Source organism: Muntiacus reevesi, chromosome 4 (genome assembly GCF_963930625.1).
Source record: "Muntiacus reevesi chromosome 4, mMunRee1.1, whole genome shotgun sequence".
NCBI lineage: Eukaryota > Metazoa > Chordata > Mammalia > Artiodactyla > Cervidae > Muntiacus > Muntiacus reevesi.
This window is the reverse complement of record NC_089252.1, coordinates 87,582,021-87,606,982: the sequence shown is the minus strand read 5'-3', so window position 1 is coordinate 87,606,982 and position 24,962 is coordinate 87,582,021. Positions and strand designations below refer to the sequence as shown.

Below are 24,962 nucleotides of genomic sequence, written 5' to 3'. Positions count from 1 at the left end.
CCCATCTGGTGGGGGTTTCACGGTCTGTAAGACAGCTCACAGGATATGGCTCAAAGTATTATCTGTAGGCCTTGAGAAGGAACTAAAGATCCTTAATTATGCTTAATGACCAAATCGTTATTTCATCTCATCAAACTGTTTTCCTTTGTTGCTTCATTTTCTTACTTCTCGGATTAAACCTATTCTTTAGCTAAACTCTTTTCACAGACAAAAGGCAGGCAGAGGTCATGGGGGCCAAGAACCATAGATTCCTGCTCCATTTTGCCTCCTCCAGCTCCCTTTCGATTCCTTCAGTTCTTAGGGTCTTTTTAAAATCCTGGAGAGGTAGGGAAATGGGATATTATACATATTTAGCAACTTAGCTGCCCCGTTAACAGAGACTTGGAGGGTGACACCCTGGACCACACCAGCACAAGAATGATATTCAGCACAGTAGGTGTTATGTTGGTTTTCTCTTCAGGAACGTGGTTCTTTTATTCTTCAGCTATGCACAGACCTTCTCATTTCTCAGGACCTGTTCTTTCTTCTGCAGTCAGCCCTGAAGCATATTTAAAGTTACAATGGTTCTGAGACAGCTCAGTGATTGAAGTCATTACTTTGGGTAAATATTTATTGATGCCTAATATGTCATCTAGGCATTACATTAGGCCCACAAACTTTAGAAGTTCACTAGATCTAGAAGGTCCCTGCCCTCATGGAACTTCTATTCTAATTGGGGAAGGCAAGCAATAGATGAGAAAATAATTTGGTTGTGGACAGAGGTAGTATAGTGGTGTGTTGGAGAGGCTGGAAGGCAAGAGGAAGGAGGCATTTCTGAGGAGGTCACACCTGAGCTTATATGTACAGGCTGAGTAAGGCATTCAAAAATGGTAAGTGGAAAGTCTTGCCTCACATGCGGGAATCTGTTGGTAACACTTTGCTCACAGGCCTGGGATGATGTTTATCCTAAATCACAGATGGTCCCTAGAGCTTGATCTCCAGAGCCAAGGAAAGGGGTAGAAATGTGAAGTTACTGTTAACTGATTTATATCAACAGATATGATTTGGGGACATCATTAATTTCAAGCTAATCACAGTTTTGATACTTTAGGCAATTGTCTAAAACAAGAGCTCACAAACCTTGAAACTAACTAAAGCATAAGAACTCCACATGTATTTCATAAACTATAGATACACTGTTTTTTAGATTTGAGCGCCTTATCTTCTTCACCTTGGGTGCTTTGAACATAGGGAATAAAGTGAGAGAGACCATTCCAAAAGATGATTCCTAGGAATTCCTTTGATGTCCAGTGGTTAGGGCTCTGTGGCCCAGGTTCAATCCCTGGTCAGGGAACTAAGATCCCACAAGCCATGCTGCCTGGCCAAACAAACAAAGCAAACAAACCAAAACACAAAAAAAGCCTTTTCCAAAAGGTAATTCCTTTGTTAAATGGGATAGTTTCTTCTTTATGTTTTCTTTTTGAAAGTGGAGGACTTAAATGTGTTAGTTTCTAACTAAGCAAAGATTTAAGTGTGTCTCTGACAGTGGAAACTCTGGCTATATAGGCAGGAAGAGAAATGGAAGTTTTTTGGCTTCCTATTAAGTCTGTTTTGCTCCCCACCCTTTATAGACTTTGATAGTAATTGAGCCATAATGAAAAGTTGAAGGTCTTGATGCCAGAGTTGTGCTAGGAGGTGAAAGATCACCACTGATAGGAAGTCGGTGCCCCATAGGGTCAGAGTATGTCTGTCTTTTAGAGACCACAATTCATGTGTAACGAAAGTGCAGTGAAAAGTCTTGAAGAGGTTTAAAGGTGAAAGTGGTATCATCTAATGTAAGTTTTTTAAAAAGCCCTTTGGATCTTTCATAATGATATGAGGCTCAATCCATCAGGAGTATATTATATTGTAAATGAGTGTGCACCTAACACCCTCATAACAGAGCTTCCAGCTGTAGAAAGCAAAACCATGCTTAGAGAAATGGAAAAGTACACAAATCCATAGTCAGTATGGGAGACTTCAACACTCTTCCTTTTGATAATTGTTTGTTAGTGTGAAAATTAATGATGGCTCCCAAATCGTATCTGTTGATGTAAATGAACTTGCAGTAATTTCATATTTCTCCACTCTTTCTTTGTTTCTTTAGGTAGAACTCTGTAGAGCTCCTGTGGTTATAATAAGTAAACAGAAAATCAGTTAAGACCTGGAAATCCTTGACAACACTATCAACCAGCTGACCTAATTGGTAGCTATAGAATTTATAGAATGCTCCACCCAACAACTGCAGGGTAAACATTCACCATTCACCAAATGCTGGGCCATAAAACAAGTCTCAGTGAAAGGGAGAGGATTGAAGTCATGCAGAATATGCTCCCTGAGTATAAGAAAGTTGAGTTAGAAACAAATAGTAAAAAGATAACTGGGAAATCCCAAATATTTGGAAATTAAGCAACCCCCCTTGTAAATAACCCATGGGTCCAAGAAAAAATGACACTGGAGATTTAAAAATTGTTCTGGCTACTCTGTTAGGAATAGATCGGGGGTGGAATGCCAGTGAATGGACCTTTCCAGAATTCTAGGAGTGCTATAAAGGTGCCTTGAATTGAGGGTGAGGCAGTGGAAAGGGAGAGAAATGGGCAAGTTCCAGTGTATTTTGCAGGAACAGTGCATGAGACTTGCTGAAGATTGGATGTGAGCGATGAGGATAGGAGAGGAAGCATCAGACCTCAATTCCTGGTTCAAATTATTTCACATCTCCCCATTGCTCTCAGGGTCAAGTTCAAATTTGTCTGCGTAGGTCCTGATCAGGCCCCTGCCCACTTGACCAGCCTAATCTCTCCCCACCCTTGGCTCCTGGCTCTCCTGCTTTAAGCTTCAGGCCCATCAGCCACCTTGCCTGTGTTTTTCTCTCCTGGTCACTGGGACTTTTCACATGCTATTTTATTTATCTTTAACCCTGTTCTTTACTACTAATCTCTTGGCTTAGATGTCACTTCTTCTGGGAAGCCTGTTTTCACTCCAAACTGGTTTAGGGGGCCCTTCTTTGTGATTCTGTGCTACCCCTACCATTAACACATCTTACTTTGCTTTATCTGTCTTCCCAACTAAACTTGCTTGAGAACAGAGAATATGCCTCATTCTTTTACTACTACTGCTACCACTATGTGGAGAAGGCAATGGCACCCCGCTCCAGCACTCTTGCCTGGAAAATCCCATGGACGGAGGAGCCTGGTAGGCTGCCATTCATGGGGTCGCGAAGAGTCAGACACGACTGAGCGACTTCACTCTTGCTTTTCACTTTCCTGCATTGGAGAAGGAAATGGCAACCCACTCCAGTGTTCTTGCCTGGAGAATCCCAGGGATGGGGGAGCCTGGTGGCTGCCGTCTATGGGGTCGCACAGAGTCGGACACGACTGAAGCGACTTAGCAGCAGCAGCAGCAGCAGCCACCACTATGACAGCCATTTACTGGGCTGTGAGTCAAGGAACTAACCCTCCTGAGAGTGGGACAGGAAGACTACCACATAGCATTTATCGAGTCCTCACTGTGTGTGTGCCAGGGGCTTCGCATGCGTTATCTCATTTAATCATCCCGACAGCACTCTGAAGTGAGTGACTGATCCCACCTACAAGATAAGGAAAATGAGGCTTAGAAGGCTTGAACTAGCTTGCCCAAGACCTCAGTTAGTAGTAGAAACAGAATCTGAACTCAAGTAGTTAGATTTCAAAGCCAAAACTTTCAGCCACAGAGTTGTGCTGTCAGAGTAAGGTGGGAGCAAATAATGAACTTGAATGAGAGCCAGAGGCCTGATAATCTTGCTGCCCAAGGCCAGCCTTTGATCCTTACTTAGCGCAGAGAGCCAGCAGGGTTCCCCTGAGGCAGCTGCCCAGGTTGGGATGATGAATGGAGCCGGAGCAGCTTTGTATACAAATAGCTATTGTCTGTTCCTGTGCCTCTTTTTGCCCTTCTCTTAGAAACCAAAGGCCTCATTTCTAGTGCTAATTTCCATAAGGGAATTAGAATGGCTGGTTTTATACCCTTTCGGTAAGTATTCCTCTGCCCATTAAAACGTGGCCACAGTGATCCTCTTCAAATTAATACCACCAATAATTGCTGCAGAATTAGCCTCAGGAGATGCAATGTTATAGAAGGAGTTGGGTTTTTCTGTTTTGTTTTTGTTTTTTTCTCAGATGAAGAGTAAAGAGACCTTTGTGCTCTTGTTTTCAGTCAAGGTAATAAGTGGATTATGATATTAGAAAAGTTCAAAACCTTCCATTTTTTTCTCTGCTAGATTTTGTGTAAAAAACACTTTATGGTCAACACATGCTTTGAAGTACTGTGGCCACTGATGCCAATGGTAACTAACTACATTTGAAGTTTTTGAGAAAGGGAGTATTTCCTGCCATATCAGTAAGCAAGGATGTCAGAGTCATCAGCCATTCCAGCCCTCCAAATGTGAATTTCTGAGCCCTTTGGTCATTCAGGAAGGAGATTAGCTGAGAGATCAGGCAGCCCTCAGGTTGTAGCCACTCCCTAAGGTGAGCACTGAGGATCTCAGAATTGGAAAAACTCAGGATACTGGCCCCAGATAGCTTAGATGCATATGAAAGGAATGATTTCAGTGAGCCCAGACTCTTGCATCTTCCTATACGTAGAAAAGCACTAAATTCCTTAACTTTAGATACCTGGTTTTCTTTAAATCACAAAAATTCTTTTGATATTCAAACTACATTGCCTCTGTTGCAAACTTCTGTATAACCTGATTCCTTCCTGCCCACCCACCCCACCCTCACCCTCCACCGGCCCCTGCATCCTCCCACCTTCTCTGAAGCAGTTCTCTCAGGGCTACTTGAGATGCTTCCTCCTGGGCTTAACTCCTAGAAATTTCTGCCGAATAAAACATAACTCTCAACTTTTAGGTTGAGACTTTTTTTAAGTCAACATTTTCAAAGAAAAAGCACAGAGACTTCTTATAGTAGCAGTGTGGCTATTTATATATTTATTTTACTTTTTATTTTGTATTGGGGTATAATCGATCGTTAACGAGATAATTTCAGGTGAACAGTGAAGGGACTCAGCCATACATATACATGTATGCATTCTCCCCCCAAACTCCCTTCCATCCAGGCTGTGTGGCTATTTGTTGAGTACTTACTGTGTACCAAGTTCCTTGTGTCTTTTATTCACTGGATGCTTGTGACAGTCCGGGGACAGGGGTGGTAGTGGTGGAGGTCTTGCTTTCCACTTTTTACACATGGGGACCTGGGGCCTGCAAAGACTGAGGAATTCATCCAGAGTCACAGGGCTCATGATGCCAGGATTTGAACTCACGAATGCGATTCAAGATTCCTAAGGACTACCTATCCTCTGTGCTGTCCCTGAGATGTATCATTAGGCTACTTTTAGATGTCTGTTTTGAAATATTATCTGTATACCAAAAAGAGCCCACCTAAGTGTTGTATACTTGAAATAAATTAAGATGAGGATTTTTTTTCATTGTGACCTTGTTTGTGATAACAAAAGCTTGAGAAGAACCTAAGTGTTCTATTTAGATGATTTAAAAAGTTATGATAGATCCACACAATAGAACGCTATACAGAAAAATAAGTAGGTAAAATCTCTGTGTACTGAATGGAAAGCCCTCCTACATGTATTGTTTTGGTTAATACAACAGCAGGCAACAATGTCATGTGGCAGCCTGGATGAGTGGAGAGTTTGAGGAGGAATGGAGACGTGAACATGTATGGCTGAGTCCCTTTGCTGCTCACCTGCAACCATTGCAACATTGTTAATCGGCTATACCCCAATACAAAATAAAAAGTTTAAAAAAAAGAGAGCAAAAAGACTGGAGACATTGTTTGTGCTATGCTACCATTTGTAGTGTAAAAGGAAATGGTATCTGCACAGCTATGTAATTTTTTAGTATGTAGTATTTATGTTGAAAAAGAAAAAACATGAGACTAATTTTAATAACATTTTAATTCAGTATATCCAAAGTTTTATCATTTCAACCTATAATTATTATAAAATCATAATGAGATATTTGACATGCTTTTTAATATCCTTAATATGTCTTTAAAGTCTCTTGTATTGAAGAAGGAATTCATAGGGCCTGGACTCCATCTCAGGCCTGTCCGTGCTGGTCGTGCGTGGCCACCTCTCCAGTAGACTCTGAACTCTGTGCTTAGCGGCCATGGGAATGACAATGGAAGGATAAGACCCGCTCTGGGCAGGGAAATCTTGAAGATCACATCCAGGTTACTCATTGTCTAAGAGGAAACATACCGTAATCACCCCTGTCTCCAGACAGGTCATAAATTTTTTTACATATCTATCAGAATGTAATCACAGGCTTATCGATTATTAACTGGTTGGAATGTGACCACAAACTTATTATTAACTGTTTGGAATGTAACTGCGGGCTTCTTAATTATTAACTGTTTGAACATATAACACATGAATGATGGGGGTATTGTAGTTGTATTTACCCTTCCTTTGTTTATGTAAGTCTTAAGGAAATTGGGGTGGTGGGTTTGGACGTGTACACATAGGGTGTAAAAGATTTTCACAAATGCTGGTCGGGGTCCTTGGCTAAGAAGAGACTCTGCCTTGGGCCCGCCGGTGTAATAAACTGCACTCCACTATCTGCATTGTCTTTCTGAGTGAGTTTGTTTCCCGGAGAGCGTGGCTATAATAGTATATTTATCACTGAATAGCTCAGTTCACTTTTTTTTTTAAACTCTAATTTATTTTGTGTAGTATTGTTACTAACAGAACTTTTCCTGGGATAAGTGCTGGAATTCCCAGCAATGATTAATGTATTTACAAAGTATTTAACAAGGTTACATGTATTTTTTTAATTTGGATAATCTGTTTTTTATTTCATTTTGTTGACATGTAAATTCTATTCCTCTACTACATGAGGAAGGAAAGATAAATGTTACAACTAATCATGTAAGTTTTTAAATTATTCAAAACTGAAATCTCCATGATGCTTGTGTCATATAATGCCCCTGTTCATCAATTTTAAATATTGGGATCTCGGTGGAATATTGTCTTAACTTGCCATAACAAAATACCATAACTGGGTGACTTGAACCACAGAAATGTATTTTCTTACAGTTCTAGAGGCTGGAAGTCTGAGATTAGGGTGAGAACCCTCTCTCTGGCATGCAGACTGCTGCCCTTCTCACTGTGCCCTCGCATGGCAGAGAGAGCGAGCGAGATGAGCGTAAGAGCGAGCAAGCAAGAGAGAGACACAAGCTGTCTGATGTCTCTTAATGAGGACACGGATCCCATGTTGCTGGAGAAGGAAATGGCAACCCACTCCAGTATTCTTGCCTGGAGAATCCCGTAGGGAAGCCTGGTGGGCTACCGCCTGTGGGGTCGCAAAGAGTCAGGCATGACTGAGCTTGCACACGTGCATCCCATCTTGAGGGTTCTACCCTCAGGACCCCAAGTAACCATAATTACCTCCCAAGGGTCCCCATCTCTAAATACCATCACATTGTGTGTTAAGGCTTCAACATATGCATTTTGGAAAGACTTTCAGGCCATAACAAGTGTTGTTATGGTTTTAGGATGATGATCCTTTGGTTAAGCTACCTCTAAATTTGGGAGAATGGTAACAAAACAAGACAAATAACCCTATTACTATAATAATAATGGCTTTGAAATCTCAAACCCCAGGGCACAGTTCTGGTAAGCAAAAAAGCATTTAGCAAAGGAGAACTTATTTACTTAAGGCGGCTGACTTGAATGATCTACAACAGAGGTTGACAAACCAGAGCCCTTGAGTCAAGAATGTCTTATGTTTCATATGGTTGACAAAAGAAACATAAGAAGAAGGTTTTGTGACATCTAAAGATTTATGTAATTTAAATTTAAGTGTTCCTAAGTGTTACTGGAATTACCCATGCTCATTTGTTTATATATTGTCCATGGCTGCTTTTATCCTACAACAGAGGTGAGTAGCTGCAATAGAGCCTAAAATATTATTCCCTAGCCATTTAGAGCGGAGAAGGCAATGGCACCCCACTCTTGCCTAGAAAATCCCATGGATGGAGGAGCCTGGTAGGCTGCAATCCATGGGGTCGCTAAGAGTCGGACATGACTGAGCGACTTCACTTTCACTTTTCACTTTCATGCACTGGAGAAGGAAATGGCAACCCACTCCAGTGTTCTTGCCTGGAGAATCCCAGGGGCGGGGGAGCCTGGTGGGCTGCCGTCTATGGGGTTGCACAGAATTGGACACGACTGAAGTGACTTAGCAGCAGCAGCAGTCATTTAGAGAAAAGCATTTGCCAATCGCTGCAGACAAAGCTGGCCAATGACTTGCTTTGCCTATTTCCAAGTCTAAACCTTAGTGGAAAATATTATTTCAAAAGGATGCAGAGCCATACCCACCAACAGTGGGAGAAATGGATCCAGAGACAGAGTATTTACCCTAAAGCCTGGCATGAACTATTCTAGTTGTCCAGCTTCAAGTGTTCTAATGCCTGCCCTAGATTTTCCAAGAAAAAACTAAAAGAGAAGGACAGATGGCCTTACTGGAGGATGGAAGAAGAAAGCCTGGAAGAAGAAGAAGAAAGTAGTCATTTGCTGATACTTTCATTCCCTGGGAAGTTTAACCCTTACCAAATATAGTCCAAGGGCCCTGGAATTGGACCAATCTTGGTTAAGATTGATCTTTCTTTAAGCGTCTACCTTTTGATTGATGCTTCTCCCTCAAGTCCAAGGAGAAGAAAGGAATGGGAGCTAAGAAGGATACCCTTTGTAGAATTAGCGTTAATCAATGAAATCAGTGTCAGTGTTGACCTTTCAGGCCACTTCCTTCGTTTCTGACTTGTCATGTTTTCCCTCCTCACCCAATACATACAAAGGTAATTTTAAAGGATGTGGACTCCCTTCTCTACGTGGACACCGATGTTCTCTTTCTGAGACCTGTTGATGACATCTGGAAGCTTCTGAGGCAGTTTAATTCCACTCAGCTTGCAGCCATGGCCCCCGAGCATGAAATCCCCAAGATCGGCTGGTACAGCCGCTTTGCCCGGCACCCTTTCTATGGCTCTGCAGGGGTTAACTCAGGAGTCATGCTAATGAATTTAACTCGGATAAGAAGTGCCCAGTTCAAGGTAAGAAAGTAGTTTATATTTCCTTTTTTAAACATCAAGGCTTTGTCTTCTCAGCGTGACGTTCCCGGAGTGTCAGTGTATTGACTTTAGAAGTAGATGGCTTGTAGAAGAAGCCAGGGAAGAGAAAGGCATTTGGAAAGTTACAGAATATTTGTTGGTTTAGGAAAATCCAGGTGATTATGTAATTTAAAGCTCTTCAACAGAGTTACTATTCGGGAACATTATGTTGCATTTCTGAATTCCATCTTTAAACCCTGTGTGTATCTCAGCCTTCAAAAACCTTGGAGAACTCCTTGGAATTACCCTAGGGATAAATTTACATAAATATACAGAGATAAATGAACAAGGCCTCAGCTTTTATCTTGGCAAAGAACTGGAAGAACCTAAATTAACATCAGTAGAGAACAAGTCAAAAAAAATTATCCTCCTACTAAAAAGGATTAGGTCAAATCTGTAAGTGAGATAAGTAAGATTTCTAAAAAAATATTAAGTGAAAAAATTTAAATGCAACAAAGCATGGTACCACAGGGTGTGATTCCTTTTATGCCTTAGAAGTTTCCAGAAGAATACCTAAGAAACTGGTCATTAATTGTGGCTCCATCTAGAGAAAGTGGGAATGGGAATTGTAGGAAGCAGAAGGAAAAATATCTTTACTTTTTACATCTTTGTGTGCTGTCTGAATATTTAGTGTGAATATGTTGCTTTTGGAGAAGGCAATGGCAGCCCACTCCAGTACTCTTGCCTGGAAAATTCCATGGACGGAGGAGCCTGCAGTCCATTGGGTCGCTAAGGGTCGGACGCGGCTGAGAGACTTCACTATCACTTTTTACTTTCATGCATTGGAGAAGGAAATGGCACCCCACTCCAGTGTTCTTGCCTGGAGAATCCCAGGGACGGCGGAATCTGGTGGGCTGCCATCTAAGGGGTCGCACAGAGTCGGACACGACCGAAGCGACTTAGCAGCAGCAGCAGCAGTAGCATGTTGCTTTTGTCTTAAAAATAAATAATTGTTGTGAGATCAGGAAAGGGTATTTTTCCTTCAGTTCAGTTCAGTTCAGTTCAGTTCAGTAACTCAGTCGTGTCTGACTCTTTGCGACCCCATGAATCGCAGCACGCCAGGCCTCCCTGTCCATCACCGACTCCCAGAGTCTACCCAAACCCATGCCCATCAACTCGGTGATGTCATCCAGCCATCTCATCCTCTGTTGTCCCCTTCTCCTCCTGCCCCCAACCCCTCCCAGCATCAGGGTCTTTTCCAATGAAAAAGAGGTGGCCAAAGTACTGGAGTTTCAGCTTCAGCATCAGTCCTTCCAATGAACTAAGATACCTTAATTATGGTATCTGTATTTTGTTCCTTCACTTCTGAGGCAAGAATTTAGTGTAACAAAGGAAGGTTCGATCTGGGGCCTGCTTTTCTGAGAAGCCATAGGCCCGCTTCTAGTTCCAGGTTCATCTGCCATCCGTGTGTGCGGTCTCCGGTCCTAGTTTTGCTTTGTTCTATGCCTTAAGGCCAGCAGGACCCTTCCTCTACTGATTTCATTTTCACTCTGGGGGGCAGAGAGTACAGGGGAGAACTCATCCCTGTACACCGATACTCAGCAGATCAGATGTATTTGCCGTGCCGTAGCCAGTGTGATGGTTTTGTCTTTTCCAGAACAGCATGATTTCAACAGGCTTGGCTTGGGAGGACATGCTGTACCCTCTCTACCAGAAGTACAAGAATGCCATCACGTGGGGAGACCAGGACTTATTAAATATTATTTTTTATTTCAACCCAGGTAGGTTCTCTTTCAACAATGTGGTTCATGGAGGAGTTCGCCCACCTCACCCCACAGAACACATTCCAGCCTGGATTGTGTTGGCGGAGCCTGAATCACGCCTGTGTCCCCTTCCAAAGGGGGCCTTGTCATCCGCCCCTGGGGTCTCACGTGGGCCATCCTCTCGCTGCCAACACAAAAGGTCAAATGTTGAAACCTCCAACACTGGGCTCCATTTTTCAAGAATATCTTTTGGTTTTTGCCATGCCATTCTTTGAAGAAGTACAGGCAAAATAAATAAGTGGCATAGACCTAAATGAAAACATTATAATCCACGCGCCAGGGCCCTCCATAGCCTGAACAATTGCTAGATTGAAAGGACTTGATTCTTGGGATCCTGACAGTGAAGGGACTTGTTCAGGGTTAAAACAATGTAGAAGAGGGACCAAGAATACATATCCCTCTTTCTTTCCACCTGGGGCAAAGAAATTCTTCAAGTCAGTGATTTGGTGGACTTGGGGAAGGAAGGGGGATGTAAGTTTCTGGTCTGCATTTTTATATTGACACCTAAAGCTAAACATTTTCTTCTTTTCTTTCATCTTTATTACAGTCTTACTTAATGTGATTGAAATCAAAACCATGTTTTCTCTTTGAGAAAGATCTCTGGGGAAAAAAAATCACTCCTCTTCATAACCTACTCAGGACCCTCCTTGGTCTTTAAAAATCTTGAAATAGAGAATTTCCTGGTGGTCCAGTGGTTAAGACTTGGGCTTTCACCACCCTGAACCAGGGTTTGAGCCCCAGTCAGAAACTAAGATCCCATAAGCCATACGATGTGACCAAAAAAAAAAAAAATCCTGAAATAGAGGCTCCTGTTTTCTAAGACTTCTGTCTCTGTATGTACCTGTATTTGGTTTTTTACAAAATTTGGAAATAAAGCCTAATCTCATATGTCTTTGAATCAAAAAGGAACAAATCCTGGAAAAGAGAAAAGAACAGGTTGATACATAATGGACTTCATTTCTGGGAAAGATTCCTGATACTAACTCTTGTGATGAAGGGGGTGTGTTGGCTGTTGGTTTGTGGTGTGTTTTAGTCCATTTCACTCTGATAGCAACAAGGACTTTAAAGTCAGCCCCTCCTCCTTTTTCTTCTTAAGCAGATTCCATCTTTTTTTCTAGGTGTAGTTATACTGAGTAGGACTCTTGGCTACAAATAAAAGGCCCCTGGAGTTAGTCTAGACACAAAGGATACTTTTTTTTTAATAAGCAAACTGGTGTCCTGTAGAAATCTAGAGCAGGAAGACCTGAAACAGGCAAGGGAAAAGGCTGAGTAGCCCAGGCTAGACTTTCCTTCTCCCACTGAGGATGTGCATTCCTCACTTTGTAGGTTCTCATTCTGCGCTCACACACAATACCACAGTTTCACACTCCAGGTCCAGCCACAAGGAAAAACTAACCTCATCCCACTTCCAGATTCCCGCGGAGGAGGAAACAGATGTTGGCAGCCTGTTGGCCAGGAGCCTGAAGCTAAGGAATAATGACTGATATTGATTATTTACCGAGTGTCAGGTGTTGTTCTGAGCATTTTCTTATTTAATTTTCATAGGAACTCTGATAGAATCCCCATTTTACAAATGTACCAAATGAAAGAGAGTTGAATAATTTGTGGCATAGCTAATAGTGCCAGAGCAGGGGTACAAGCCCAGGCATTTCCAACTCCAGCCCCATGTCTTTGGGTGGGGCGGAGGTCTCCTAGTTGAGGGGGGTGTCTAAAGAGCTATGCAGTTTTCGCCAAATGTGTCTCTCTCCTGCATTATTTTATCCTTTATTTCAGGGGTCCCCAGTCTCCAGGATCTATTGCCTGATGTTCTCAGGTGGAGCTGATGTAATAATAATGGAAATAAAGTGCACAATAAATGTAATGTGCTTAAATTATCCCAAAACCACACCCCAGCAAGCCTGGTCCATGGAAAAATTGTCTTCCACAAAACTGGTCTCTGGTGCCAAAAAGGTTGGGGAACATTGCTTTATTGCATTTTCCCTCTCTGTTGTGTGGCTTAAACTCTCTTCCGTAGCCTATCTGTCCATATTCCCAAACTGAGGAATTCAAAAGATCTGCTCAGTTGGCTCCCCAGAAATCCTCTTAGCCTGTTGCAGAGTATTTGAGGACATGATCAACGGGTAAATAATACTCAAAGGCGGTCACAAGCAGTTCTGCCATTAGACCGAGACACTTGTCTTTAATTAATCTGAAAACCAGCTGAATTTAATGGTGCCCCACTGCCCATCTTAGATCCATTGAGTACAAGGATTTTATAAAATAATTAGGAAGTTGTTCTGAATCCTGAGTCTGAGCAGTAGCAATTAAATAACGGAGTTTCCTCACTTTAGGTCAGTAAGTATTAGGTGTCTCTTTGAGCGTTCTTTGTATGGCCTGCCTTTGATCTTTCATGCTTTATTCAGATCCTTTATCAAACATGAGCTCTTTGACCTGAAATCCAGTGATATCCATCATATTAAAGGTTTTTCTTTGTTTATATTGATTGGAAGCACTTTCTATAAACCAGAACAAACAGTATTTGAGGAGAAAAAAAAAAGGTGTTACCTTTATCCCTGGAAAGGAGAGAGGAAGAGAAAATTGGCCATTACTCAGGAAATAACATGCTTATTGTTATGATTCTCTGGGTTGCCATGGGTGAAGCGATACACACAAAACCTGAGCCCAAATCTAGAATACTTTCATTCTTATAGCTTCCTGTAGCCAATCATATCGCTAAAACGGGTTTACATGTCATTAGCTTAAAAATGTTGTGAAACTCTTGCTATAGTTAGATAGTAAATGCCTGTGGGTGTGTAATTGTCATGCTGAGTACTGGACTGACTCACGAGGTGACAGCTGAAGCCCATGAGAGACACACAGGTAACTCATCCGAAGGGACTTTTCCTGGCAGTGAGCCGAGGTAGTTTCATCAAGAAATGGAAGATGAACTCACATCTTTATAGGTGAATTTGAGTCAAGAGCAGAGTTCTGTAGGAAGGGTAAATTTGACAAGGGCTCATAGAGAACCCAATTTAAAAAGATGTGCTTAGATTCACATATACTTAGGTTTCAGGAAATAAAATTCTACTCAGACCAACTAAGTAGGGGTCTAGGTGCCAGTCCCATGAACACATGGGTCAGGTCATACCAGGCCTCTTGAGAACCATCTCTGGGCAGCTGCTCAGGACCGAAGCTGATTTCTTTATCCCTCAGAGGCCTCATGGTATCTGCTTTATTGCTTCTGCTCATCTGATTCCATTCCATCTCTCCAGCAATATTCTTTGCTTGTGCATGGCCCAACATCACGTCAACAGAACCTTACAAGTCCATACCAATGATGATAGGTTTTGTTTTGTTTTTTCTTTTTTATTTCTTAGATTCTGGAAGGAGAGAAAGACAGAGAGGGAGATTGTTCTGGTCCAGCCTATCAACTGATTCCCAGCCAGCTCTAAACCAGTTTTATTTTTTTGGATGAGGAGACTACCCTTGTTCCAGTCATGAGGGGCCAGAGGAACAAGATCACGTGCCTTTTTCCTCTCTCAGACATGACTACCTGGATCTGTCCCTTCTTCAGAAACAGTTTCTAGAAAAGTGTGTGTGAGCAGGAAAGGATATGAAACCAGCTAAGTACAGATGACAAGGCAGGACATCCAACCCCAGTAGAAGTGGTAGGGTTCTGTCCAGGAAGAGAGAGAAGAGCTGAAACATGAGGGGAATATATACGTAGATTGTCCATGAGTTGAATCTAATACAAAGGAGTCAGGAGGAGTTTATGGGGCCACAGGGAGCAAGACACACAGTCACATGGAACAAGCTTCTTCAGAGGCCCAGTCAGGCCTTTTCTCTCATCCTGTCTGGGTCACTGGAGTTTTGCACCTGGCGGACAACCACACTATTTACTCACCCACCAAAAACACACAGCAGTTGGCAGTTATGAGGGTGTTTAGGGGTGAACAGGCCCAGTTATTTGGTTTTAGGCCTGTCCTGGAAACTGATAACAGATCATTGTCTGGGAAGTTCATGAACTCTAATCTGAAGTGCAAGAATGAAGATTGTTGGGTCCTTGTGAGAAAGAGTTGTGTCTACTTAATCTTTATCAAGTGATTGCAGTGCGATCTTAGCACCTTAAATGGCGCATTGAAGACCAGATGGAGTTGGTCTTCAGAGGTATATTGACTGGTTGGAGGAATGGGATTAATAGACTGCCGTGAAAGACGGAAGGAAATCAAAGAGAAAGAGCATAGGCAGGAGTGTGAGAAGAAGGGATGGTGGGGAGAGAAAGGAGAGGAAGAAAGCAGAGAAAGGGGAGAGATACAGAGGCTAGAGGAAGGTATAAGCTTTTATTCTCCCATTCAGCAGCTATCTTTTGAGCACCTACTGGGTGCCAGCCCCAGGGCTAGGCAGTGGGCGTATGGCAGCAAACAGAGGAGACAGAGTTCCTCCTTTTACCAAACCTACCTTTTACTGGGAGAGATCGAGTTGCAGAGAATAGAAACAGGTCATTCAGAATCACCCATTGTGATCAGTACTGTGAAGGAAACAAGTGTGGGGTTGAGCGAGCCACTGTCAGGCCTGGGGAGAAAGGGTTGCTTCTTCAGATTTGTGATCAAAGGTGACTTCATGGAGGAACGAATTGCCCTTTTCTCGAACAAGGTGCATTTTGGAAGAAGGAAGAAGAGGAGGCTGGGAAAGCTTAGTTTCAGAATAAGACATTAAAAAACAAAACAACAAACAAATCGCTCTGAGGAGTGCAAACAGCTCCGATTTGTTGATAGAATATAGTAAGTAAGTAACAAGCTTATTTCACCAGGAAGTTAAAAATGACCAGACAAACTTTTCGATCAACTTAGAGACTCCAAGAGTAGGAAATGATCAGAAGTTTAAGGAGCGATCAATTCACATAGTCCTTTGCAAATAGTTACAAGGCTGTGGAAATAATTGTAGACTCCTGAAGAAATCACTAAGGTATTTTAATCTCATAAATAATCAATTAATGACCTACTTTATCTATATAAAATGGAGAGGAAAAATAGCAAAGACCCAGAGAGACTGGCTGGAAAATTTTTTTAAATAAATTGCAGGAGTCTAAAGCGTTGGGGATTTGGAATTTAAAAGCCATTCACTGTATTATTTCCTCAACAGTGGAAAAAAATAACTTGCACATTTCATGGTGCTATCATTTTTTAAACATTAGGTTTTGACAGCTGTGATAATCTTGCTTAAACTAGATTCATTTCAGAATAGTTATTGATTATGTGCCAAATTACCACGAGTAATCCATACGACATGTTCATCAGCTGATCTTAGAAGTTTACCATCTTCAACCCACCCCAGGATGCTGGTGTAGCCCCTCTCCTCCTCCTTTGCACATTAGCTACTTGGAGGTTTCACAGTGTAACCCACATCAAATGTATCTGTGAATAAAAAAGCACATCTCTTTTGTTTTAACTTTTTATTTTATATTGGGATATAGCTGATTATGGGCTTCTCAGGTAATGCTAATGGTAAAGAACCCACCTGCCAATGCAGGAGATGTAAGAAACACTGGTTCGATCCCTGGATCAGAAACATCCCCTGGAGGAGGTCTTGGCAGCCCACTCCACTACTCTCGCCTGGAGAATCCCATGGACAGAGGACCCCAGTGGGCTACAGTCCATAGAGTCACAAAAGAGTTGGACACGACTGAAGTGACTTTGCACGCGTAGCTAATTAACAATATTGTGATTGCTTTAAGTGAACAGCTAAGGGACTCAGCCATACTTATACATGTATCCATTCTCCCCCAAACTCCCCTCCCCACCCAGGCTGCACATCTGTTATTTTTGCCTGTGCACTCTTGATTGCCCTTACTTTTACTAACAGCACCCAGTTTTCTCAGGGGATTTTCTCAGGGAACTCCTTCCCCATCCCATGCAGTCTTAGAGCCCTGCCCACCCCTAACTTGCACTAAACCATCAGACCATCTCCTGGGAACCTGAGTCTGGGAATCCAAGAGCAGAATGTAGGCAAGGCTGGTTCATCCTGACAGCAGTGCTGAGAAGTTGACGTTAGTCCTGGATCCCGGGAGCTGCCCCACTTCCTGCCCCGGTTCAGCTTTCTCTCTGATTTTATGAGCTGTGCTGTGTGTGCTTAATTGCTCAGTCGTGTCTGCCCTGAGCGACCCCATGGACTGTAGCCCACCAGACTTCTCTGTCCACAGTGATTCTCCAGGCAAGAATACCAGAGTGGGTTGCCACACCCTCCTCCAGGGGATCTTCCCAACCCAGGGATTGAACCCAGGTCTCCTGCATTGCAGGTGGATTCTTTACCATCTGAGACACCAGGGAAACCCATTTTTTTCTTTTTTTTTAATGAACTATCTCCTCTCTTTCCAAAGGAAAAAAAATTATTTTGCCTCACAAGTTAGAATCGTAGTTGGTTACTTGCAACCTAATACATAGATGTATATTTCTTGAATATCTTAGGTCAAAGAAGTCTATTTATATGACAACTTTCCTACCATCAGCTTACCCTTTTGCAGAAATCGAGTTACTCTGAAAAATTAAATGCCTTATCTTTTCTAAAACACACTCTGATTTCCAAACTCTTCACCATCATCAGGCTATTTTCTCCTCCTTAAAAGCTCTTCCAGGCTTCTATTTCTAACTGTCAGAATCCTATCCTTACTATACGTCTGAGTTTAAATAAAGCTTTACTGAAATGCCTTCCTTTCTATAAACTCTGATAAAACATGTTCATTTCTATACTATCTCCCTTACAAGAGTATAAATTCCCCAAGGGCAGAGGCAGCGCCTTATCACCCAGTGACACCAGTGCCTTGCATTGTGGTGAACAAATACTTGTTTCAGTTCTATTCTCAATGTGTTTTGCATTTCTTTCCCTGGAACATTCTGAAGGGAAGGTAAACAGGTTAATTGAATTCTGTCTAGACCACATTTCACATGTGGCTTTCAATAGCTGGGATTCTTAGCTGGTCTTTAGGAGATCTATACAACCCTAAACTTGTAAGCAAATATTCTTCATATGTTTTTCTAAAGGCAGAATCTAAAGCCTTCATGAGATTCCCAGAGAGGTCTGTGACTCCTAAAAGGTTAAGAAAGCCTGGCCACCTGCAGGGCTAGAGGCAATTGCTGTAAAACATTTACCACCCATGTACTATGTGTCAGGAACTATGCTAGGCTCGTTCCATGTAAGTTATCTTATTTTATCCTTCTAGCAGCCTAATGCGGTAGTAGTTGTTATGGCAATAACAGTGTTAATAGTAATGATTGCAGCTTACATATATGGTGTGCCTCCTATGTGCTGAGTACTGTTCCATGTACTTCTAGACATGAACTCATTTAATACTCCCTCAAATCCCCCAAGTGATATTTACAATTCTTCCTCCTTTTATAGATGATGAAGCTGAAGCCCAGAAAAAATTGTGTAATTTGCTTGAGTTCATGCAACTCATGGCAGAGTGCTGTATTCAGTCTCAACAGATTGACTCCAGAAAATGCTCTCAGCCTCTCTGCTGTTAGGTCGTGACTGACAGAATAAGGGCTTCTGTTGGTGGCTCAGTGGTAAAGCATCTGCCTGTTAATGCAGGAGACGAGGGTCCAATCCCTGGGTGGGGAAGATCCCCTGGAGAAGGATCTGGCAACCCACTCTAGTATTCTTGTCTGGGAAATCCCAAGGACAGAGGAGTTTGGAGGGCTACAGTCTCTGAGGTTGCAAAAGAGTCAGACACGACTTAACAACTAAACAACATGTGCTCCTAAACTGAAGTCAAGTTTTTCAGCAAATCACCTAAGGTTTTAGAGCTAGAAGATAGTAGAACTCAATTTTGAACCTACTGAATGTAAGAATCTGTCTCGTTTCAAATCCTTTTGGAATTTTCAGAAGGGTAGATGTTAATTCTTCACTAAATGTTTAATAGAATTCGCCTGTGAAGCCATCTGGTCCTGGACTCTGTTGGAAGATTGTTAATCACAGTTTCCACTTCAGTACTTGTGATTGGTCTGTTCATATTTTCTGTTTCTTTGTGGTTCAGTCCTAGAAGGTTGTACCTTTCTGAGAATTTCTCCATTTCTTCTAAGTTGTCCATTTTATTGACATATAGTTGCTCATACTAGTTGCTTATGATCCTTTGTATTCCTGTGGTATTCACTGCAACGTCTCCTTTTTCATTTCTAATTTTATTGATTTGAATCCTCTCCCTTTTTTTCTTAATGAATCTGGCTTAGGGTTTATTAGTTTTGTTTTTTTTTTCTCTTCTCGGAGAACCTCCTTTTGTCTTACTGGTCTCTGCTATTGTTTTCTTCATCTCTATTTCATTTATTTCTTCTTTGATCTTTATGATTCCTTTCCTTCTACTAAGTTTGAGGTTTGTTTGTTCTTCTTTCTCTGGTTGCTTTAGGTGTAAGATTAAGTCATTTATTTGACATTTTTATTGTTTGTTGAGGTAAGATTGTATTACTATGAACTCCCATCTCAGAACTGCTTTTGCTGTGTCCCATAGGTTTTGGATTGTTGTGTTTTCATTGTCATTTGTCTCTTGGTATTTTTTAATTTCCTCCTTAATTTCTTCAGTGATTCATTGGTTATTTAACAACATATTGTTTAACCTCTGTGTGTTTGTGTTTCACCTTTGAACAATGCCCTAAATGGGCTTGGTCTTCTAAGACTGCAAAGAGAGGAAAAATTGGGGGATTTTTGTTTGTTTGGGGGTTGTGTGTGTGTGTGTGTGTGTGTGTGTGTGTGTAGTAGAGTCCTTTCACTACTTAGGAGGAGGCAAAAACCTTCATCACCAACCTTAAACTCCATGAAGGTAGGACCTGTACATATAGCAAGCATTCAATAAATATGTGTTGATTCGGTCAGTGCATATGTTTACCAAATCAGAGATAGGGTCTAGGGCAGTACATTCAGCAGAGATTATTAGCAGGTGCTTAAGCAGGGGCTGCAAATCCAAAAGACCAGGGAGGTATCAGAAAGGAGTGAAGTGACTCTTTGGGTTAAAAGGGGCAGCTATTGTGCTGGCGTCAGGCTGCAGTTCAGAAGCACAAAAGTATATTTAGATATTTTCACTCCCACCATCCTCACATCCTCCCTCTGCACTGAAGTACAGGGAAGTCACACAGCTAATAAAGGAATTGGGAGTCACGTCCTGATAGTATGATTTCAGGGTGAACACCACTCTCCCCCAAGTGTGGATTACCTATGTGCACGATGGAGGTGAATGCAAGTAAGAGAAGCATCATGGTGGAATGGAGTTCTCCCAAGAAAAGGAAAATCTCGCAGTGTTTTGTGAACAATTAGGGATTAGTAGGTGCTTCGGTGTCACAGTGTAAGTTTCTCTTTTTGTTTTGCTTTTTGGCTGCCCCATGCAGCTTGCAGGATCTTAGTTCCCCGACCAGGGATTAAACCTGCACCCTTGGCAGTGCAAGTTCCAAGTCCTAAACACTGGACTGCCAGGGAATCCCACAGTGGCCTGTAAATTCTGAGTGGTGGAAATACTACACATTGTCTGCCAGAGGGGATGTATAGTGATGTTTTCATTCTTTGCTTTCCATGTTGATGGTTTCTGTAAATAACCTCTAAGCAGCAGTCCTTTCCATAAGAAGGAAATACCATCAACTGAACCAACAACACATCTTTATAATGCTTTTCTGACATGGGTGATTGATTTGCTCCAAGCCTTCTGTTTTCTCACTCAAGGTCTTTCTCATGGTGAGTGATGCATGTTTGCAGAGAACTTTGATCCATCCTTCTCTAGGCCCAGCCCTTAAAGGCACAGGAAGGAGGAGCCAGGAAGCTTGAACGTTTTGAACGTTATGAACGTTTTGCTAATTTTATAATCCTGGTCACAAGAGGAAATTTACTGAGTCCAACAGGATTAGAGCTGAGTTTCTTGACCTTGGCACTACTACTGTGGTGGGGGCTGTGTTGTTCATTGAGGATGTTTACAGCATCCCTAGTCTCTACCCACTAGACACCAACAGAAGCCTCACATATGACGATCAATGCCTCCCTCCAAACACTGCCAGATGGCCCTAAGAGACTGGAATAGCATCACCCCTGGCTAAGAACCTGTGAATTAGAGATGCAGACACAGGTACACATGTGGACATGCTCACCCACAGTGCACATAGTCACTGGGGCATGGGGACTTCTTTTTTGGGGAGTGGGGGAACTCTTTTTATTTCGCTTTTTTTGGGTGAGTTGTTTTTTGTTTTTTGGGGTTTTGTTTTTGTGCTATTGTAGTGTTTTGTTTGTTTTCCTTCATTTTGTTTCTGTTGCTTGATTGCTTTTTAATCTGAAGAGGAACCTTTGCTTCACCCTTGACTCTAATTTTTCAGGTTGGTCCATTTCACAAAGCCTTTCCAAAGAGTTAATTGTAACTGCTAACACTGTGGGCCACAGCTGAGTGCTTGGCCCTCTGCTATGCCTTTTACACGAGCTTTTAAAAAACAGAATCGTCAATAATGGGACAATTCTATTATATCCATCTTGTGGATAGGGAAACTGAAACACAGGACGATTAAGTCACTGGACCTAGGTTGCACTGGTTTTGATCCACAGAGTTGGGATTCTGTCTCAAGCTGTCTGCTGCCGTTGTTTGACTTCTTGTCCAAGATGCTATATTACCCCTCTCTTTGGGGTAAGGTCTCCAACATCACTAATGCATGATCCTTCAATTCCTGAACTCAGACTATTAACAAACATGGCAAAACCTGGGCTACAAGTCACAAATCACTCACATGCTTTGAAATCCCATGTGGTGTGCAGTTTATGGAAATGTCGGTTTCATCACTGGCACTGATTGTGACTTTCTCTTGTTGCCACCAGAGTGTCTCTACGTGTTCCCCTGCCAGTGGAACTACCGTCCTGATCACTGCATGTATGGAAGCAATTGCCGAGAGGCAGAGCGGGAAGGTGTATCTGTCCTGCATGGGAATCGAGGTGTCTACCATGACGAGAAGCAGCCAACTTTCAAAGCGCTCTATGAGGCGATCCGAGATGTAAGTGCGTTCGCGTCCCCGTTCAGCAGGCTCCTGCTCATCAGCGTGATGCAGTGCAAGCGCTTTGGTCACCCATCTCTTTGAAGGTCAAACAATTCCTCAGAAGCCTTGAATTACACCGGTTTTCCCCAACGTCAGTCACATTACACCTCTTACTACCTGATACTGTACCTTATTCACTCTTGACTTACTATTTCCAAGTAGGTCACTTATTTTTTCCCCTGAAATAAGTTTGCTGAAGGTGGAAATGTCCTATCAGAAAGAGAAACCCTGTGCCATATGCCATAATAAAGGATCATAGGTTAGGGTAAACATAATATTAATACAATAAAAATAAAATTATATTATTCAACTCAAACTAAGCATGTTGCCTGGTTGCCAGCTCCAGCCTGTTGAATGAACAAGTGTCAAGTTGGTCAGTTAGACAAGGAGCCAAACTGAAGTAACAGTCAAGTCCTGCCTGCTATGACTCACACACTTTGGAAATGCTGCTTTCCACGTTGCCTTTCACCTTGAAGTTGCTAGGGGAAAACCAGCAACAGCTACTTTCAGAGATTTCTCTTTTGAAACTTTCATTCCAAAAAACAGGACTGTAGGGGTCATCCAACTTGGGCCAAGTATTGGTCCAAATCTGGTCGGTTTTTGTAAGACATGTGGGGTAAGAATGGTTTCTTAAAGAGTTGGGGGGAAATGAATAGAAGAATAGTTTGTGACATAAGAAAGTTTTATGAAATTCAAATTTCTTCATTCATAAATAGAGTCGTGTTGGGGCATAGTGACAACCATTTGTGTATGTATTATCTGTGACCACTTTTATGCTGCAGAAGCAGAGATGAGTCACTGCAATAGACTGTATGACCCACTGAATCTGAAATATTTACTGTCTAGCCTTTGTAGCAAAAAATTGCCAACCCCTGACATATAGCATGTAGATTTTATTAGAAGGTTTTTTCTTGAGTATCCAAGAAATGATTCGTGAACAGGCTTTGGTAGGGGTGAAGTGGGAGTGAACCCTGCAATATACTAATATTTCATACATTTTTGCATGTATGAAAATATGCATTCTGCAAAGCTGCCAGTAAGAAAGACATAAGAGAACACTGATTCAATCCCTGGGTCAGGAAGATCTCCTGGAGGAGGGCATGGCAACCCACTCCAGTATTTTTGTCTGGAGAATCCCATGGACAGGGGAACCTGGTGGGCTACAGTCCATGGGGTCACAAAGAGTCAGACGCAACTGAAACCATTTAACACGCATGCATGCAAAGAGAATCCCAGAGAATTCCAATTCTAGAATCCCACAATTGTCTTTCTGTGGAGGGAAAATATTTCATGTACCTATAAGCTAATACTTCTTTCTTCCCCAGGTTCCTGTTGATTTAATTACATAGAAAATGTGGTCTGTACTTAGTGATATCACATTTAGGTTTTCAGACACTGGACTCTAGGTGCAAACCCATTCAGGAGTGCACATGCAAGCTAAAGAAGGCTGCCGCAGACGTGGACATCAGAACCACGCCTTCCGGTTGTTCTGTGATCTGTCAGCCCTGATCTGGGATTGAGCAACTGTGCTTCTAGAATTACAATCTGTCTTGTTTGTTTTCTGGGTGGATCAGAAAACAGGCCAGATAAATGTTTCATAAAGGAGCCTGGCTAATACACTAGCTGATTTTCCTCAGTTGGGCCTAAAAAGACAATTCTCCAACTCTCATTCATTTCAATCAGGACTGTCACTAACCCCATCCTGAAACTCTAGTAAATATGGACAGACTTCATCGTTCAAGACACATTTCTTCACTCAATCACTGTGTCCTACAGTGCCATCCGGTCAGGGCTTGGCTTTGGGCATCAATAGACCTGGATTCAGATCCCAATATTATCACTTTCTGGTGATTAGCTACTAGCTCTCTGTTCTCGCCTTGTGTTGTTATTGTTCAGTCTGTAAGTCATGTCCAACCCTTTCCGACCCGATGGACTATAGTACTCTAGACTATGGGGTTCTCCAGGCAAGAATACTTGAGTGCGTTGCCAATTTCCTTCTCCAGGAGAGAGTTCCTGGACCAAGGATCAAACCCACATCTCCTGTGTTGGCAGGCAGATTCTTTACCACTCAGCCACCAGGGAAGCCTCTTCTTGCCTTACTGGGCCTCAGTTCCCTCGTCTGTGAAATGGAGATAATATTTTCTAAAAGGTGTTGTTGGAATTCAACATAATGATGGTGTTTACACTTTTCAGTACAGTGCCTGATGTAGAGTCGTGCTCAACAGTTAGTAGAAGTTGTTTGCATGATAACAGGTCACACTTTTTTTTTCTTACCTCTCCCTGTGTTTTTTCCTTTCTTTCTTCTTCTCTGAAAATATTCCCCTCTCCTCCCTCTTCCTTCTTTCCTTTCCTTCTCTTTCTTTCCCTCCTCTCCCATCCCATACCCTCCCCTTTTCTCCCCCCAACTCATGTTCACACACCCTAACCCTGCGTGTATGTTTTCTGTGAAGGGGAAGTATGATCTGCTCGCACTATGACCCAAGGAAAGTTATGTACCAAGCAGACATTCTGCCAGTAACTTTTTCAACAATCATCTGTGAAGAACCTATTTAATGTAGGAACAGTCTAGGTTCTAGGAAACTCAGAAGTCAACAAAGACCAAGACTGATAAAACCTGCTTCTCATGAAGCATATATTCTGGGTGGATGAAGCCAGACAATACTCATATAAACCAAGAAATAATAAAAGTCCTTTCAGACAGTGAGAGATTAAAAGCTGGCCAGAGCAGGGTAATGGCCATCCTGGATGGAGAGGAGGATTCACAAGCTCAAGTCCTCAGCCTGAGCCTTGATCCCTGGAGGCAGCCCTGGGGAAATCTAGGGGGAGATCCTGCCAAGTAGAAGAAAGAACCCAGGAAAAGTCCCTGAGGCAGGAATAAGTGTGTGGGAAGAGGCTGCAGTAACCAGAATGACCAGAAAAGGGGAGCGATCAGAGATGAGCATAGAGAGTTCCAGATCTCACTGAACCTTTGGGGAAAGAGAGCAGTTTGAATCTGATTCTAATTG

At 42.3% G+C, this 24,962-nt stretch overlaps 1 protein-coding gene across 1 annotated transcript in view; it reads left to right on the top strand.

Moving 5' to 3' along the window:
• GXYLT2 (glucoside xylosyltransferase 2) overlaps positions 1–24,962 on the top strand; it is a 78,905-nt gene that overhangs the window by 47,197 nt on the left and 6,746 nt on the right. The window contains exons 4-6 of the mRNA XM_065933281.1: positions 8,862–9,113; positions 10,768–10,891; positions 21,743–21,915. Coding sequence (XP_065789353.1) covers positions 8,862–9,113; positions 10,768–10,891; positions 21,743–21,915 — 549 coding nt within the window. The remainder of the gene's footprint in view (positions 1–8,861; positions 9,114–10,767; positions 10,892–21,742; positions 21,916–24,962) is intronic.